Genomic DNA, 18,167 nt, shown 5'->3' with positions numbered 1-18,167 from the left:
AAAAGCTGCAATATGCTAGCAATATGTCAAGAAGAACCAAAACAAATCATGGTCTGGCAGACAGCTCTGGTCTCACAATATCCAAGGGTATCAAACCAAAACTGTTTGAAGACCCTGCTATGCAAGATGCTCAGCACCTCTATCAAGTCAGTGTCACTTAAAATCAGATCCTATGCCATACAAAGGAAGGACAATTGCAAGTTAACTGAAATGCTTTAGGAAACAAAAGGCCAAACTGCAGCTGTGTCTAAGGGAAGACAAGTCTTCAAGCAAAAACAAATTATTTGAAATCTGAATCCCTCAATTGCACAGAATTTGGACCTAGCAATTTATAAGAAGAGAATGAGCTAAGTGAAAAAGGGGGGACGAAAATCACCTCTCTAATCAAGACTTTGGCTCAGGCTACAAAGGAAATGCATACTGGAAGAAATGTGAGACAACTCAACCAAGTTTGAGAATTAGAGCACTCTGGTTTAGTTTCTTCTGCATGACTGGATGCTGGGAGCTAGATTAAGTGCCAGAGCACTGAAGTGTAAGCAAGGCTTCTAATAATGGCAGCTTTTGTGGTCTTCTACTACAGAATCATTCCTTCTGCATGTAAAACTGTAAAGATACATCCACATGCTGTTCAGATAAGCATTTGCCACAAACTCTGAAAACAAAGAGAAAGCTTTCAATACTGATACTTTTGCATATTCAGGAAAAGAGAGAGTAGGGTTTTTTTTGTTTGGTTGTTGGGGGTTTTCTTTCACTTTTTAAAATATCAACATTGAAGAAGTGACCTTGAGACATTTATTACCCCTTAAAGGGGCAACTCCTTGTAGATGAATTGTTGTTTTGCTTTGAAGTAACTACACAGTCTTGAGAGACTCCAAGCAACTCAAACAGGTTACTAGTCAAATGAGAAGGGTTTTGGCTGTAGGGGTTTTTTGGTGACTGCAGTTTTTGTTGGATTTTTTTGTTGTTGGTTTTTGGTTGGTTGGTTTTGATTGGGATTTTTTCATCTTTTTTCATGCTTGGTTAGTTTTGGGGGGTTTTTTTTAAGTGAAATGTATTTTACTTTTAGAATAACTGCTTCTTGGGACTGATGCTGTTTCTTCAGAAACTTCATCCTGACAAATGAGTATTTTAACATACTTGGTAGTTCTGCCTATAGTATAAAAAAAATTAAAAGAAATTCAGCTCCTTGCAATTTCTACCAGTAAATGCTCATGCCTCCCTTGGGTCCCCAGTCATTCAGCTTTACTGTAACACAGCTGCTCCAAAATGAACCAGGCATTAAACTCAGTGCCAACGTCCCCTCCTATAAAATACACTGCACATCTAACAGGTCTTTCTGCGATACAAATTTGATGCTCCACTCCCTTGCAAATACGTTTCCAGTGGATATAATACGGATAGGAGCACCATTAAAAAAAGAAGAAAAAAACCCAAGACACACAAGAACTCTAAGGTTCCACAGGGAACTTAGCTTCTTTTGGTTCTTAAACATACAGCAAACAACTTAGATGTTTTTGAAGTCAGTTCTTTAATGTAAGGTAAATAAAGGTGACTTTTTTAGAGAAAGAGCATCACCTACTGTAGTTTAAAAATATTAATTACCCACTAAATAAGTATCTTCCTGTCCTGTGAAAATGATTAAATGGCATTCATACAATATTCTTCCTTTGTGCAAAGACAAGTCTTTCCTCCCAGCCCCCAAAGGAGCAGATGTCTGTCACTATTATCTTGATCACCTAACGCACACAACTGATGTCATTCTAAGTCTAAAAAACAAATTAAACAAACATCTAGAGACTTTTAATAATGCTAATTGTGAAAGAGAACAGACAGTAGCAGCTCCACAGGGGCCATTTCTGTCTGCTGAGCTGATTTTTATTTAGGCACTTTTACTGGCCATATGAGGACCCAGCAGAATTTAAACACTTGACTCTCCTTCAACTCCATCTCTTAATCTCACACACAGCTTATATTCAAACAGCCCATCTAAACAGCTATTTCAAAAAGTCACTCTGCTTACTCAAAGTACAATGTGCACACACTTTAATTTGCTGCTTTATTTGCGCCTTAGAGTTTGCTCATTTTATAAATCCTTCTCTTCAAAAACCAACGCGTGCAAATGGGAGATGCATGCACGCATCCGGAAATGATAGCATTACAATTTCTATGCACTCATGAGCAGGTGCCTTCCTTAATTTGCATTGGTGCAAAGTCCGTACACCATGTAAAGTAGGAAATATACCCTTTCCTGTGAGTTGTCTTCAGCAAAGAAATTAGCACACTGAAATTCCCTCCTGTCCCCAGGTCCATGACTTTCTCAGGTCCAGCAACCTGCTCAGCAGGGTAAATCCCACCACTCTTAACCAGGGTAGGTGTCTCCACAACCTTCACACCTATTTCTGGGCCCAAGAGCACTTACATTTGCCAAAGTACTGGAGGTCATCTCAAACTCAAGCGCACCTTTACAACACAAACCACGAAAGTTTTCAGAAGTAAATAAAACTCTGCGTTAGATCCAAGATCTTCCACACATTTCTGAAACCTGATACTCCTTCAGAAGGACAGAAGCACTGCTTTAAGAGACATCTCAAATACCTGTCTCAGATGAAAATACCCTGTGGAAGAATTCCTTACGGGTCTAATAAGCCATTAAAAAGGTGAAAGTTCATTACAGAGCTTTGTATCACAAGCTGAACTAGGATGCTGTTGAGTGGAAAGCCAAGGCCAGCTGAGTTACAGGCACAAAGAGACACCTTTGCTTGCTCCACACCACAGGGCCTCAGATCACTGCCTCGAACTGACAGGAACAAGCCTGAGCACCAAACCTTAATCCAGAGTCAGAGCTGTGTGAAAGCAAGACTGTGGACTGAACCCTGTCTGTCACAATACAGAATGTGACAATAACCTCAATAAAAGTGACACTGGATTAAGTAACACTTTCACAGGCAGAACATGCCTTTAAAATAAGAATATAAATCACTTTCCTTTACTACCTGCCATTAAAAAGCAGAAGTTATTCGCTTTGGGAATTGGTATGCAATTAGGGGACTGTTTGGCAATCATACTTTATACATTTGTGGAATTCATCTTCTCTCTTTAAAGACTTTTGAATGAAAAGTACTAAATGACATGGAATTCATTACAGAAACACAGGCAACAAAGCGATCTTTAGCTTTCATTTTTTATTATCTTTTAGCAAAAAATAAACCTCAACTCTATATTCAGCTGTAAGTGGCATGCAGGCTGTTTTCTAACTTACCCAAAATTGGTAGGCTCTATAAAACTTAATTCCCTCCTTCACAAAATTTCAGCTGACAAAAATAGGACATTTGCCCAAAATTGAGGCAGCAGGACTGAACATGGCTGTCTGAACAGTGACTTACATCTCAAACCTAATATCCAAAAATACATATGAAGTAGAGGACTGAAATACTCTGTGGCTTTAGCACTGGTAATCACAGCAACAGTCAAGGAGATTAACACTAGGCCTTGGCTTTCCTTAAGGAAAGTCACACACACTCTCACATTAGTCTTTTTAAAGCCATATAAAGGACACTGTGGATGCGTTCTGCAGTTCAGACATCCCAAGAATTGCTCTCGATTAACATGTCAGAGGTTAAGTAAATGCTTCTGTGTGGGAACCAAACAGCTATTCCATACTGTAAAATTTTACAGGTCACCTCCATTTGCCTATTTTAGGCCACTGCTCCTCTCTTTCCTTGGCTCAGTTTCTTCATTTGTCTGCACAATATATTCACATCCCTCAAGCCTATTAAGCAAAACAAAGACAAGACTGCAGACGTATGTCAGGCTACTCTGCCCTTTCCCATATTCTAGCTCCAGGAAAAAAGTAGTTTAAAAGTCAGCCCGTTCTCTTCCATCTGTTTGAGGTCACTATTTCATTCTGCATTAAAATGCACACAGAGCCTCAAGGGAAAAAACCATGTCTCTAAAATGAGTCCTCCCTTAAACTTCCAGATAAAATTCAATCTATCAGCCAAAATGCATCCTAGAGTCACAACCAGTAGTCTCAATCAGGTGTCCAACCTGGAATAGGTACCTCTCACCAACCTGGGAACACTTTGAAAACTGACCTCTGCAGAAACTTATTTCAACTCTGAAGCAGAAATGTTTGTTTAGTTCTTCTGGAAATGACCAAGACAATTTTCACTAACAAAGCATCAGATAGTCTGGCTGCTAGTGATGAGTCACCTGTCTCTTTCCCACTGAAATACCTGATAACAGGACCTGATAACTGAAATACCTGATAACATACAAAATGATCATGATTTTTGTTATTCTTATGTTTGTTCCACTGCAGCAGAGTGGTACTCTTTTTCAGCTGAAGAACTAGATCAAAGACTAACATCACTGGTTCAGCATTTCCCAGAATGGCCGCACCAAGGTCAGTCATCCCCTTGCCCTGCACCCACCACTACAATAAGTGAATGTCCTCACAATTCACTGTGGACAATACCAGTCTTACATACAACCTTCATGTCTCATGATCGTGCTCCTGCAGAAGAGAAAGCCTAACTCAAAATATTTTTGTCACTGCAGAACCAAGAAGGCCTCATTAAGCTAAGTACTGCATAAATACATATAGACAGTCTGTGCCTGTAGCAAGTTTAAACTAACTAGAAGTCAAACGAAGAATAGAGGCGGAAGCAAACACACAGCTAATAAGGTTCTACTCCAGGTTGTGCCAGTGGCAGAATCTCGAGTCCTGAAAGGCCCACTGCCTTACTGAAACACAGCCCATCCCTACAACAGTACCTTACAAATAACTTATTTGTCCTAAGAGTTTGTTTATTTCTTGTAGACTTGTGAAAAAGACAGAGAGGCTTCATGGCTGCTCACTGTTGTTGCTTTGTGCAGCTGTAACTTCACGCCACAAGAACATGCACACTACCTCTGGTAGGTGCAACAGTACAACTGCCAAAGCAGAAAATTTGGGAGGCTCTATGAATACAGCCCACTCAACTGTACAGAAAAGGGAGAGAGCTGCACTCAGGAGTGCATGAGATCAGTAAAGCATTTGAATTAAAAAGAGTGTCTGTTGAAGCTTCGGATACCTTGCTCATGAGAAAGCTGACACTCTCAGTTAATAATTTTGGAATTTAAAGCTCAAGATGAAGAAAGGTTGGACCTAAGCCAAAACTGTTCCCTAGGGAACAGGAGTCAAAGGAAAGCAGTCACTCAGGCACAGTGTAGCTTAACACATCAAGCTCACAAAGCTAGCAAAAAAGTTTAGTTTTACCTAATTTCAGTAGGCCATTGGGAGTACAAACTTTCCCCCCTAAGAACAGAACAATACTTTTTTGACTTCAGGGTGTGTGCATTTCTAGCATTTTGGTGTTTACTTTGCTAAGGACTAGATTACTAGCCCACTGGAAGTAGCCTGCCTAGTAGGGAAAGATTCCAGCTCACACAAGAGGACACTGCTACTTCCAGAACTTTATTTATAGCATGAATACAGTTGCCGGTCCCTAAGCTGTGCCCAAATCTGGAGCTCCAAGTTTGAATTGCTCTTTGCAGTTCAGTTCAGAGCTCTAAACCTGACTCAATGCTTCAACTACAGAAGTGGGAGCTATTTACTGATTTGGAAGCTACTGGTATTGCAAGACCTTCACTGATCCACAGGGAAAAACAGCATTTGCCTCAGCCTGAACACAAACTCATCTCTATTCCATAGGTTAGAAACAGCCTCAGCAGCTCACAGGCAGCTAATACCCTTTAATGCGCTTGATAAAAACTCTGCAGCTTGTACTTGTTTTACGCAAGTACAGAGCAGAGAAGTAAAAGGAAGACGTGGGTCTGAAGAAATATGCCCTAAAATTACGGCATCCTTGCCCTCCATGATCTCTGGGCCCAGCTAAGTGATTTAGGTGGGGACAGTAGGATTTGTGGTGATAAAGTATCCCTAAAAATTCAGTGAATTGCTTCCTCTTCACCCACCCCTCCTCTCCTTTTAATAAGAACACTAAGGGTTATTACGAGTTTCTCATTGAAGTTGCACATGCCCCACAGTCACAACTCTTTTCAGAATTGTGGCTCAGTACAACTCTTTTTTTTAATTAAGAGACATTTCCAACTTTTAAGAAACGCAAGGCAATCTGCTAGGTATTTAGTGGCCACAACTGCAGGGAGTAGACACAACAAAAATACAGCTGTGACCACACTGTAGCATTTCCTCCAACAGCACTTCTCATCTGCATACTCCAGATGTGACCATAATACCCATCCAGGCCTAGCCAAGGGATGATCACATTCTTTTCTTCCGTCAGATTCAAGTTTTTCATGTAAATGCTAGGAATTTTTGCTTGAGAGTGCAGTATATACTGCTGGAGTGATTGCTGACAGTTTTGAAGGTTAGGAAACTACCTGTTATCAAAACAGACCTTTTCACAAAACTCCTTTTTTTTGGTAAAGTGATTTTTAGTTCCTTAGAAAAAACATTTAAGCCCAAAGACTGACACATGAGCAGAGGAAGCACAATAAAGCCAGTTCAAGCTTCCCCTGGCAGCCCACCTTAGGCTTCTTCCAAAACTCTACAGGTATGAGCATATTATCCAAGCATTGCAGATATCAGGACAGCTGAACTTACATGGAATTACAGGATTATATATTCTGTACAATACAGCAAAGGGAGAGGCTAATACCCTTCAGATTTTCTAGCTTTCTCCTTCCATCTTCTTTCAGTTTAAAGACAGCCAGGCATTGGAATTCAGTCAGAGCAAGAACAGTCATATAAAATTCACACTATGAGGAAAGAAAACTTTGTGCTGTGTTCAGCCTTTTCCAAGATATGGCACCAATTCCAGAAGTTTTATGATCAGCCATTTCTCCAGTGAACCAGTAGCATAACCATTATTAAATGCAATTAATGACATTATCTTGAATGCTCATAAAATCCCACAGCAAAATGAGTCATATGCTCAGTTTCAAAAGAGGGGCCTCTCAAGTCAATAAAAACCTGCAAAGGTACAACTGTTGAGAGAGTGGGAAATGCAAAGACATTGCATGGTACCACTGGTAGCCAACAAATAAAAACCACCAAAGCCTGCAGCAACCAATGTCATCGTCTGTTTTAAGAGTCGTGACAGTTTTTCTCAGCAGCCACCAGCAATGAAGTCTCATGCAGCTGAAAGTTGCAAGATGGCAACTCTTCAGAAAATTGCGAATGAACAAATTCAGTTGGCAAATTTCTAAAAGAGAGAGGTTATTCAAATGGAAAAAAAGCCTCTTCATTGCACGTACCCCTCCCAAGTTATGTCTGGTGAAGCACATCTAGGGGTTGATCTTTAAAGCTTAAATCAAACCCAAATTCCACCAATAACCTGTCTTGTTCATACTTATTTCCAGCAGAAACCCTCAGCTTATGAGATCAGTAAAGTGCCAACACTAATACTTGGAACTGTGCTTCTGGATCAGACCCGTCCATGTTTTCTGAAGTATTATCTCTATTAACGAGAATTTTGCTTTAATGGAGATCAGCTATACAGATATACTAGAAATCTGATATTAGATACAGAAAGACTAGACAATTACATGATCCAAAATCTCAGCTACCTTCTGAATATCAGCATTAAATTTAGTAGGCACTTACGTCACCTTCCTCAGATACTGTTTACAGTACCATGTATTTATGTCATATTCTTGATTGCTCCTGCCCAGTACAAAGAAGGACAAATATTATTGCATACCTACCAATGTCCTTTGAAAAACAATGATGAAAATACTACTTCATTCTAGATGACCTGGTCTACCAAATTCAGCAATTATGCCGTAAACTTGACTTTAGTCCATGAAGCAAAAAGGAATGTAAGATGTCAAGGCCAGTATTGTGTTTTTAGGAGTTTTTGTTTCTCTTGAGGAAGCAGAAAATTTGTGTTCCTATTGTTTGTCAGGAACTTATCCCTCACAGTCCCCACAGACACGTTTTCAGTCAGTAAGACACTACCCTCACTTTAACTTAGGCTAATGTATTAATACTACTTCATCAAACAATGCCCACAACTTCAGCCTATTTAAAAACATTCCTAATATTCAGGAGAGAAGCAGCCTAACAATATTTAATTATTAATAATATTTAATATTCCAAAGCATCTATTTGGTTGCATGTTAAAAAAAATCCTAGTAAAACCTACTTAAATCATATCCTAATGACAAGAAAACCTCCAAACATCTAACAGAGACACGAGTACAGATGCAACACTATACTTGGCATCAATCTCACACAGAGCTCAGTTACAGCATAGACGGCCTCAACTACCCCCAGACTATGGGAAGTTGAAGGCTGCACACACCACATCAAAGGGAATCTCAGATTAGCAACAAGACCTTGGATTTGCCCTGAAGATATGATTGTGTCAAGGAAAAATAAGTTTCTTATATAACGTTATTATCATCAAAAAAAAGTTATTTTATTTTAAACTTTGTTGTAATTACATTTTCAGGACCAAATGCAAAGAGTGATAAGCTCTCATGACTACTTTGTTTACATACAGTATATATGTTGTCCTCAGGCAGCAAGATTCATAGTACTTAACTTCTGGACTACAAATGGGAACATGACTGTTACAGCTGCTACTGCAAGCCTCAGCTACTGTTTCCCATTGAAAATTCTGTGTCTTAACCTATTTTAGTTGTTGCTAGCTTTACTGGATTAGCTCAACAGCTAAGTCAACAAGTAACATAACACATGACTCTGAATCACTTTTCTTTTTTCCTGACCCTGAGCTCTCTCCAGGTACTTTTAAAAGAGGTCAGAGTATCAGCTTCAAGAAAAGAAAAAAAGGCACGTGAATCAAAGTTTCAGCACATGAAGAACCAGACTCTCAGACATTAAATCTTGAGGGGGCAAGGAGAAGGAAGGTTAAGACTAGTCTCTCTCATAGACTCCATATACATTTAAACTATTTACTGAGTAACAGAAACAGCAACAACAAGACAAAACAAAAAACCAACCCACTAACCCCCAAACTTCAACCTCTAGTTATGACCAAATGGAATTTCCCCTTAGAAATCACAAGTCTCAGGAATGACATCACATTGCATCAGCATCTCCAGATCTCAACAAGAGACACAGATCAGTTATCCTCAGAAACACATGATATCCTCCCCTACACCATCATCTCAAACCTAAGTTACTTCATTTTCCTAGCAGGCTGCTGGAACTTGCACAGATGACTCATATGCCCCATCTGGTTTTGTCATTTTCCACAAGTGCCTGTCTTTCAGGCTTTCCTAAGCAAGTCCAGGAGCAGAGTTGTGGCAATCTGGAAAAGCAGTGTAGGCAAGCTTTGGAAGAGAATGGCACGAAAAGGCACTACTCTACATCTCTTCTGTATTTTGAAGACAAAACCGATACACAGTCTCCTCTGTATATACAAAAAAGATGAAGTGTCCAGGGTAAACACACTGACATCAACTCCGATAGTTTAGTTTGCTTGTTCGTTATATGACTGAGACACACAGAGAAGCATTTTAACAATCCTAAGTGGTTTCAGCTTGGTTTACACTGCACAGCATTCAAATCTGGCAAAAGATGTGTAGAAGGTAACAGCAGAACAGTTACCTTCTCACTATGAAGTCCAAATATACATAACAGTGTGCATACAGAAATTCTATTTAGAGTAACTGAACTTGTGCTGTGGCTCTCCAGCAGCAGCCAACTGCTTGTAACTCTGCAAAAGCACTCAGCTGTCACCACCCTGGTTTTAGGGGAGCACTGTGACAGTACAGGAACACTGACAGTTCAAGAAAGACACCCAACAAGTGCACTGTGAGACTCTGCAGTCATTCCTGCACTTCGCTCTCTTAAGAGGAGTTCTGAACAAACAACTACTTGAACACCAAAGTACAGAGTGTAAGAAGTCTACCTTCAAGCTAAGCACAGATTTACTTTTCCTATCAATTTAAGGTTCATATTCTAGTGTTAAAAACACTTCTTCATCAAGATTTTATTTTCTAGCAGCCCCTTTAAGAAAAGGTTTCCTGTTTTAAAAAGTCTTCTGTCTAGAAACACTACTTCCATTTCAGCAAACCCCTTCACATACACAATCCTACCACAAAACAGCCCTTTTAGTATATGCATCTCCAAATGCTATGACAGTCTTTGAGCACAAAAACTTCTTTAAAAAAAAGAGGAAGGCAAGGAAGCAGCCTCTGGCCATGAGGAATAGATAGAGAAGATAACCATATTGTCATTTTCAGAAGAGAAAGCATGGCTGGAAGTACTTTTACACAAGCACAGTTTCCCCTCCATTTCCTGTGATGCCTTGAGAGGCCTCCCAGAAACAGAGACTAGACAGGAATAAGGGAATAAGGTAGGTATTTATTTGAAGGGCCTTCAAAGGTACCCCCTGGGGAGCCAGAGGCTACTGCCAAGATAGACCCCAAGATGGACGACAGGTCACGAGTTCTTCACACTTTTATAGGTTTGATTCATTTGCATATCAGAGTTAATTCTCCAATTAAAGCTTCAGTTTGATGATGTAATTCCCCTCAGCTTGCCCCCCTCTCAAAGGCTTTTGGTTTATACTTTTTGGGCCTAGGACAGTCTGGGTGTCCTTGAAGAGCAGGCCCGGATAGACTTTGTTATGTCTACCTAGCACAAGAGAGCAGAAATTAACAGGCTACAAGAAGCTTCAGAGTTAGACACTAAGCAGTACAGAATTTGAAAAATATAGAAGTTAAAACCTAAGGCATCACCTGCAGCAAGCTTCTTTGAGCCCCCAGCCCCTGCACTAGCTAAAACAGTACAGCAGTCACCACAGATCAATGAGCAGAGAGCAGAAAGCTCACCTGATAGTAAGTCTTAATGTTTCTGATCAAGATGGTCAGGTTTTGAACCCGAAGATAGGTATCATTATTTACGTGCTTGTTGACACGTTGGTTGGTTGGTCGAGGATCTCTATTAAAAAGGAAGAAGAAAATAAAATATTACTAATTAAACAGGTGTTAAGACTTAACATCTCAGTAACATTTAAGTTTATGCAATAAATACACTGACAACTATACAGGGTACGTATACATTAATTCATGATAGAATAAGCTCATTACCTCTACACCTATGTGTAAGTTGGCAATATTTCCTGCATTTCACAAAGTACCCTACTGCAACCCACACAACACTTCAGGGCAGCTTCCCTTCTTACCCATATTTCCCTGAAAAGAGAACTTACCTAGCTTGTGCAAGCTAGATCAAAGCAGTCTCTGATAATATGGGGTTTTCCTTATTCAAATAAAGGAAAGTCTAGGAAATACTATCATGCCTTCCTTGGCTTTGGAGTTTTACAACAAGAAGAGGGTATTAATACTTGATCAGTGATGTAAAAAAAAACCTGCAAAGACCAGAGGTCTTATAAACTGAAGGGAAAAGAAGAATATTGTACTTATTACACCCATATCATCTAACTAGATCTCTCATATACATGCTATGTTTCTTGTTTGATTTTAAAGAAAACATATCAAAATTGTACCTGAAGCAACTTTATTTCTAAAATAAAAAATAAGACATGGGAAAAAAGTTGCAAATAATTTCATACAAATGTCAGATCCTCTCTGTACACTCTTAAGATGTTGCAAAAAAAGGAACCCAAAAATCCTTATCTGCCAATAGCATAGATCAAAGCATTTTGTTTGCCCTCTAATAATGACTCTTATCAGCAGACTCCTACACAATCCAAACACCTGCCTCCCAGAGCTCTGCTGCGGCTGTTAATTAAGCCATTCACAGCTCTTCCAGGGCCAACTACTGAACTCAAGCGTTGACAAGGAAATAAAAGAGGAACTGATCCAATATTTATTTTTAAAATATATCTGCCAACGTTTACATAAGTATGTCAAAGAGCTTTTACTTTTTTTTCTAAATGCACAACCATTCCAGAGCACCTCTTGAGTGAAAGCAGTGCTGTGTGAATAAGTATGAAAAAATACAAAGATATTCCACAGATGAGAGAAAACTGCCTTGACAGCAGATAACATCAGACACAGTATTTATGTACAAAGGTTTAAGCAATGTGAAGCACAGATGACCAAAACTAGCAAGACACTACACAGCCTTTCCAGCAACACAGGATTTTGCATGTGGATTAGTACTGTAATAAATTATGAAAGAAAGAACAAAAAGAGGCAACTGCAACAAGCTTTTAAAGTAAAATCTGTAGTAAGTATTCCATTTTACTGATGCTCAGATACAGGAGTGCAGAAGCCATACTTGTAACAGTTTGACAGGATGGGTCCTCGACACTGAGGGCGAAGCATAAATGCCACCTGGGCTTGAGCTCAGACATCACCCTGCCTTCAGTACTGTCTGAGCAGATGCTGAACCTCAAAGGAAGCTGGATACAGCTTTTTTAGGCAAGGCCATGACAACAAACTGGGAAGCTAAAAGGGAAGAAACATTCAGTAAAGAGAAGCTGGCCAAACAGAAGGGTCAGCCTACAGTTCTCATTTCCATGTGAAAGCTCATGTAGGCAGCATGCTGCCATGGCACTGTCTGGCAGTGTTCCAGGTTTGTGGCCAAGAATGGAGATCTTTGACTGGCTAGCAGTCACTACTCCACAATCCTTCCCAGAACTGCACAAAATGGGGCCAAAATCCACAAAACACATTGACGAGCCACAGGAAAGGAGAGGCTATTTCGTCAACAGCTGCAGCAGTGGAACTGCAGGATTTGGATGAGGTTTTCAAAGGCACATAAGGCACAAAACAACTACTTCCTAGACTGCTCATTTTTGCACAGTGGAGATTGTGTTACAAGAACAGAAGCACCAGCAGGATCAGGCCCACAGAAGCACCAGCAGGATCAGGCCCACAGAAGCACCAGCAGGATCAGGCCCACAGAAGCAATTGCAGAGCTTTTATCCTATCATCTTCGTTAAGGGTAATTGATTGCTCCAAGAGCCCTTAATGCCACTGACCTCAGGGTCCTCTTAACCTGCAGCCAAGCTGCAGCACAGTGTAGCTCTGGCACTCCTGCCACTTCTCCATCACAAGGAAGTTAAAAGCTTTTCTGAAAATAGAAGGTAGCTCAAAAACCCTAGTTTTCTGAACATGTTGTGTAACCAGCTTCACACCTCAGTTCACTTCAGAGAGGACCCTCTGCACAAGATGTGCAAGTCCAGCACAGCCTACACTTCAAACTGCCACAGGGATTACTGTCTTTGCAGGAAAATGAAACAATTCCTTCTCAACAGGCAAGATCCCATTTCTTCTTTCTGTGCTTAAAGACAACCCTAGCCTAGAGAATACAGAGCTGTTGGTACCACACTTTGTACATTATAGCACCTACTTGTATGGTGAAATCAAGAATTTTATAGAAAGGAACTGTTTCCAAGGATCACAGTGAAAATTAAAGAGAGATTTTATTTTTTTTTTTTTTGCAACACTAACGGGGTAACCCAAACAAATTAACATCTAGATATATCTGAAAAATCCATGAACACCACCTCAGATGCCTTTTCAGTCCTTTGATGTTTGGTCTTTCCCTTACATACAAATCTAATGAAAACTACATTTCTTTTTTTTGAAAACCACCTACTCCTCAAGATCAAAAAGGTTATCTAAATAAGACTGAGACTGCATGGCTGAGGTGTGACTTAGGGAGGTACTCCATAAACCAGTAAAAACCCACCCAAGACAAATAAACAGAAGTAAAAATCTCAAACCTCACTATATACCCAAACATTTTAAAGAAGTCATCTGGTTTGTACACTCTCATGACTCTTCTAGGAAGAAAGAGAAAAGGAAGGGTCAGGAGACAGATCAAGTGACAAGTTCAGCAGGCATGGGGCCAGCAACACAACATGAAGATGCAATCCTTTAAGTCATCAGTTAATAAAAGTAACCACAAAAAAAACCCACTTAAATTTTAAAATGACAATCCCATTCTTACAATTTCTGACAAACCATTTTGATGAACAAGGGGAAACCCCTCAAGTCAGGCCCAAGGGTTATAAGATGCCAGAAGGAACTGACTGACCCAGCATCCTGCAGCACTTCGCTCTGCAGGCAAGGCACTGATCAAAAACACACCACTCTGGGGCCACTCTAGCCCTCCTACCACCCAAGTTCTTCCTCTCTCATCAAGTGAGGCAATGCTACTAAGGCTGGCAAATTCCTAAATTGCCTAGAAAATGGTGGAAAAGTGCACCTCTAAGTAAGATTCTAAAATTTTAAATTAAACAGATGCACATCTCTAACCTTCTGGTATTCATGCCATTTTCTAGAAACCACAAAGAGCGGGGACTCACAAGGTGGCTGTTCCTGTCACGTGGTCTGAATTAAAGACAACGTATCAACAGCACCACAAACCATGACAGCTGCCACTGAAATGGAAAAAACCTATTACTGTGCATTTTTATAACAGGATTTTAACACAAATACAGTGTTAGTTATACAGTGTTATCAGCTGTATTCGTAACACATTCCTGTTCGCTATATGTTTTGACAGAAAAGCAGTCAATTATCAATTAGAAGAATTAGAACAAGCCAACATGAAAACACTTACATGCCTACATAAAGCTCCACACTATTTCTTATAGGAAGTTTCATTTGGGAAGTTAAATGGGGCAAATATTTGCTTATTCTGTTAGGTATTATACCACAGCTGCAACTGTAACACTGAAGGCAGTCTATGCAGTGTCGCCACGTGCTGATTTCATACCAGGAAGCGACACACAGCCATCTGAACAAAGTTCTTTAAAGTATGTCTGCAGAGAAACTCATTAACCTGGTATACATAAATCCATCAGCAACACAAGCTTGAAACACAGCACTTTGAAGATTAACAAACATTTTTGTATGCAGAGCATTCAGCCAGTACTGCAAGTCTGCAAAATCAACGTTGTCCTTCATGAATTATCAGGTTGGGATATACACTTGAGCAGGACACAAGCACACGAAACCACTCATTTACAACAGAATTATTTGAAAAATCATTTGTCTTGTTTTAAAATCTAAGTGGGGAAACCAAACACTGTTGTCTGACTCTTCCTACTAAATTCAACTTGTTTAACAGCTAGGTGCCCCTACTGAGAACCAAACAATGCCCAACTTTCTTAAAAATAGTCTTGCTTGTTTTAGAGATTACCAGTAAGCAAAGGGATCACCAGCAAAGCCCAACAGCTGGTGTCCTACTGACTACAGTCTGCCTAAACCCAGCCAGGTTCCCTTCCTCTGCCCTTGTGCCATGGCTACATTTGGCAAGCCTGAGCAAACCACATTTTATTCAGAGCTAGCATTCCCGGGGGCAGTTCATTTCTGAAGAGGATGAAATGAAGGCACAGCCCTATTTTCACCTCCTGTCAAAGAGCCACAGGGACCTGGCAGGAGGAAAAGTGATAGATAGCTGTCACATATCTCTCTGGTGACACAGCTGCCTTGCTGAGATGAACCCACCACCTAAAAAACATTGACACCACAACACAAAGCAGCTGGAATCTTCTCCACACAAAGTTGTCAGACAGCATTTAGGGAAAATCCAAACCATTACAACAGAAATTAGGGGCTGACTGAACTCCTACAGCCCACCCACAACTCAGACAGCTAAAGCCTTACTTCCACTCAGCAATCTCCACTGAACAGGTACATCTGGATTTCTTCACAGATCCACCTATCTTTTTTGCCCTGAATGAAACTTAAAATCTGCTTTGCTGCAGGGCAGAAATGTTGTATTTTTAGTACGGAATTTCCCAAGAATCTGGATTTCAAAATCTTCACTGAAAGAAACACGTTGATTTGCAGCAAAGTACTGCATCACACCTGGTGTTTAGATGCAAGCTCGTGTGCCCCTGCTATTTCTGTTCCCATAATCAGGCAAGCAGGATAAAAAAAATCCAAGTGAAATAACACACAAGTGATGATGCAGCTGCTCACATCAGGAGCCCAGCTCTTTCACCCTGCCACCCCCTACTCTCTACATGTGTGTATATGTCTGCACCTATGCTTTCAAGCAGTCAACACTATCACAGCATGGCAAATTCAATTCTAGATTTATCAAAGGCTCCCATTAATACGCTTTCAGCAGGAAGAAATCTCCAGCCAAGCACTGAAAACTATCTTCAGGGACCAAGACTTAAAAACAATGAGCAAGAATTTTTAAAAACACATTTGTTTTTTTATTCTGAAAGCTCTGTGGGGCAGAAACATGCCTTACAAGACTTTCATGACTTACAGGCAACCAGTAATTGCATTGCAATTTCTAAAGTTAAAACCAGGGAAAAGTAAAGGTCAGTCAGCACCTCTCCTGAGCACCTTGCTAGGTCAGGATATATAAATAAAATTGCAATCCTTCCTAAATTAAACAGTCTTGGGCTCTCAGCACAAAGCTTTTGGTTTCAAGCTCCTTAGTCACCATTAGAAGCACTGGTAATCTCCCTAAAAAGGGGGGAAAAAAGGCCCGACTGTGTATAATGGGACAGTTTCCTACCCTACAGTGCTTGTGCCTCCCACATTTCACTTTCTGAGACACGACTGGCAGAGATGTTTCTTGGGGAAAAAACCCGAACAAATTAAAACCAAAACCCCACCAACTTATATACCTGACTGCTTAAAACAAGTAAGCATGCCAGGGCATCTCTCATAATCACATGAGAGCAGACAAAATACCAACTGGTGTCACTGCACTCAGCCAGCCTATATGCTTATCTTCCTTATTTCCATGAGATCTTATCATTCTCTCCTTGTCTCCAGACCACTGCTCAGTTGCTCCCTCGACTTTAACAACTCTATCTCCTTAGACTTAGTTCAATGGCCAACTACAAATATTTAAGTTTGCACACACCACCTAATGAAGCTCTCATAAAAATGCCACAGTCATTCAAAAGCCACATAACTCCATAAATTTGTGACTAAATGTGACTCAGTTATTTTTTTCTTGTTTTTAAATAAGAAGATGATTGCACTTATAATTAAATAAATGTCTTAGATAATACTACTGTTTAGTCAAACCTGCAGCTGACTCAGCAACTCTTCCTTGATAGTTTGGTTGGTCATCTTTGTGCCAAACACAATGGTCATAAATCAAAATTTAATTTCCCACACATTGGAAAGCTACAAACCTGGATCTAAACATTTCTACTTGAGGCTTTAATTTCCAGAAAATTATTTTTTTAAAGAGTAATTATTCCTTAAAAAATGCTGGAAATTATGCCTTCTCTTTCCAAGAGGCTTCTATCTCTACTAATATTTTACACCATTAGTTTGTTATCTCCATGTGTGCTGGCTGATCTGGGTTCTGTTCTGAATCTTGGATCTTCACCAGCTTCACTATCTAAGTTCCAGTACACAATTTTCACCGTTGGCAACATCAAGTCAAAAGAAAATTTTATTACCTTCTCACGTGGAACAACCAGGTATCAGAAGATAACAAAACTTGGCAACTTGAGCAGGTGAGGCATTGATTGTCAGACTTAATGTTATTTCTCAAGATTCAAAAAGATTCTAATATGAATTCTTAATTCTTGATTAACACTGCAAAACACTGGTCAAGCTTCAATTGACTTCAGTCACTTAAGATCTTGAGTGCACTGCCAAAACTGAGTGACTGCCAAACTCTCCTCCCCTGAAAGGCAAATACTTCTCCCTACAAACTCTCAGATATATTTCAGAATACTTAAAAGCAAATACAGAGAAAAGAAAAAACAGTCAGGCTCTGCATACAGCACAGCAGATCAGCAACAGGAAAGGATGTGGTTAAAAACACAGCACAAGTCCTAACAACGATTCATTTCAATGTTAGGGTATTTTCAGCACTCCATCTTTTAACTAGTTTCTAAGATCCCTCAACACATGGCCTTGCAGTGCCACTTGAAAGAGGTAGCACTGAGGGTTTTTTTCCAAATTACGTACTCCGTATCGAAGTTTACGCAAGAGTAAACAAAGTTCAGATGAGACCCTCCCAGTAAAGCTTTATATGATCCTGTACTTTCATTTCCTTCTTTGTACTGCCACACACCTTCCACTGTAGCATGCGTGAATAACTGAGATAACTAGGAGAGAAAAAAGAAAAACAAAAAAAAAAAAAGAAGGAAAACCAAACACACTCCACGCAAAAAGACCAGAAAGAGAAGTTAAAGAACACTTTATAGAACTGAATTAGTTCGGAGCTTTTTTCCCCCCACTGTTTTTTGTAAATTTCGAAGAGCAACCAAAACGAA

General features: G+C 39.9%; 1 protein-coding gene across 2 annotated transcripts in view; it reads right to left on the bottom strand.

Annotated features, from left to right (window-relative positions):
- The window catches only part of CCDC88C (coiled-coil domain containing 88C), a 99,616-nt gene that overhangs the window by 80,640 nt on the left and 809 nt on the right, over positions 1-18,167 (bottom strand). For both annotated transcript variants that reach the window (XM_039552389.1, XM_039552390.1), the window contains exon 3: positions 10,810-10,918. In XM_039552389.1, coding sequence (XP_039408323.1) covers positions 10,810-10,918 — 109 coding nt within the window. The remainder of the gene's footprint in view (positions 1-10,809; positions 10,919-18,167) is intronic.

Source organism: Corvus cornix, chromosome 5 (assembly GCF_000738735.6).
Source record: "Corvus cornix cornix isolate S_Up_H32 chromosome 5, ASM73873v5, whole genome shotgun sequence".
NCBI lineage: Eukaryota > Metazoa > Chordata > Aves > Passeriformes > Corvidae > Corvus > Corvus cornix.
This window is presented reverse-complemented; position numbering and strand designations above follow the sequence as displayed.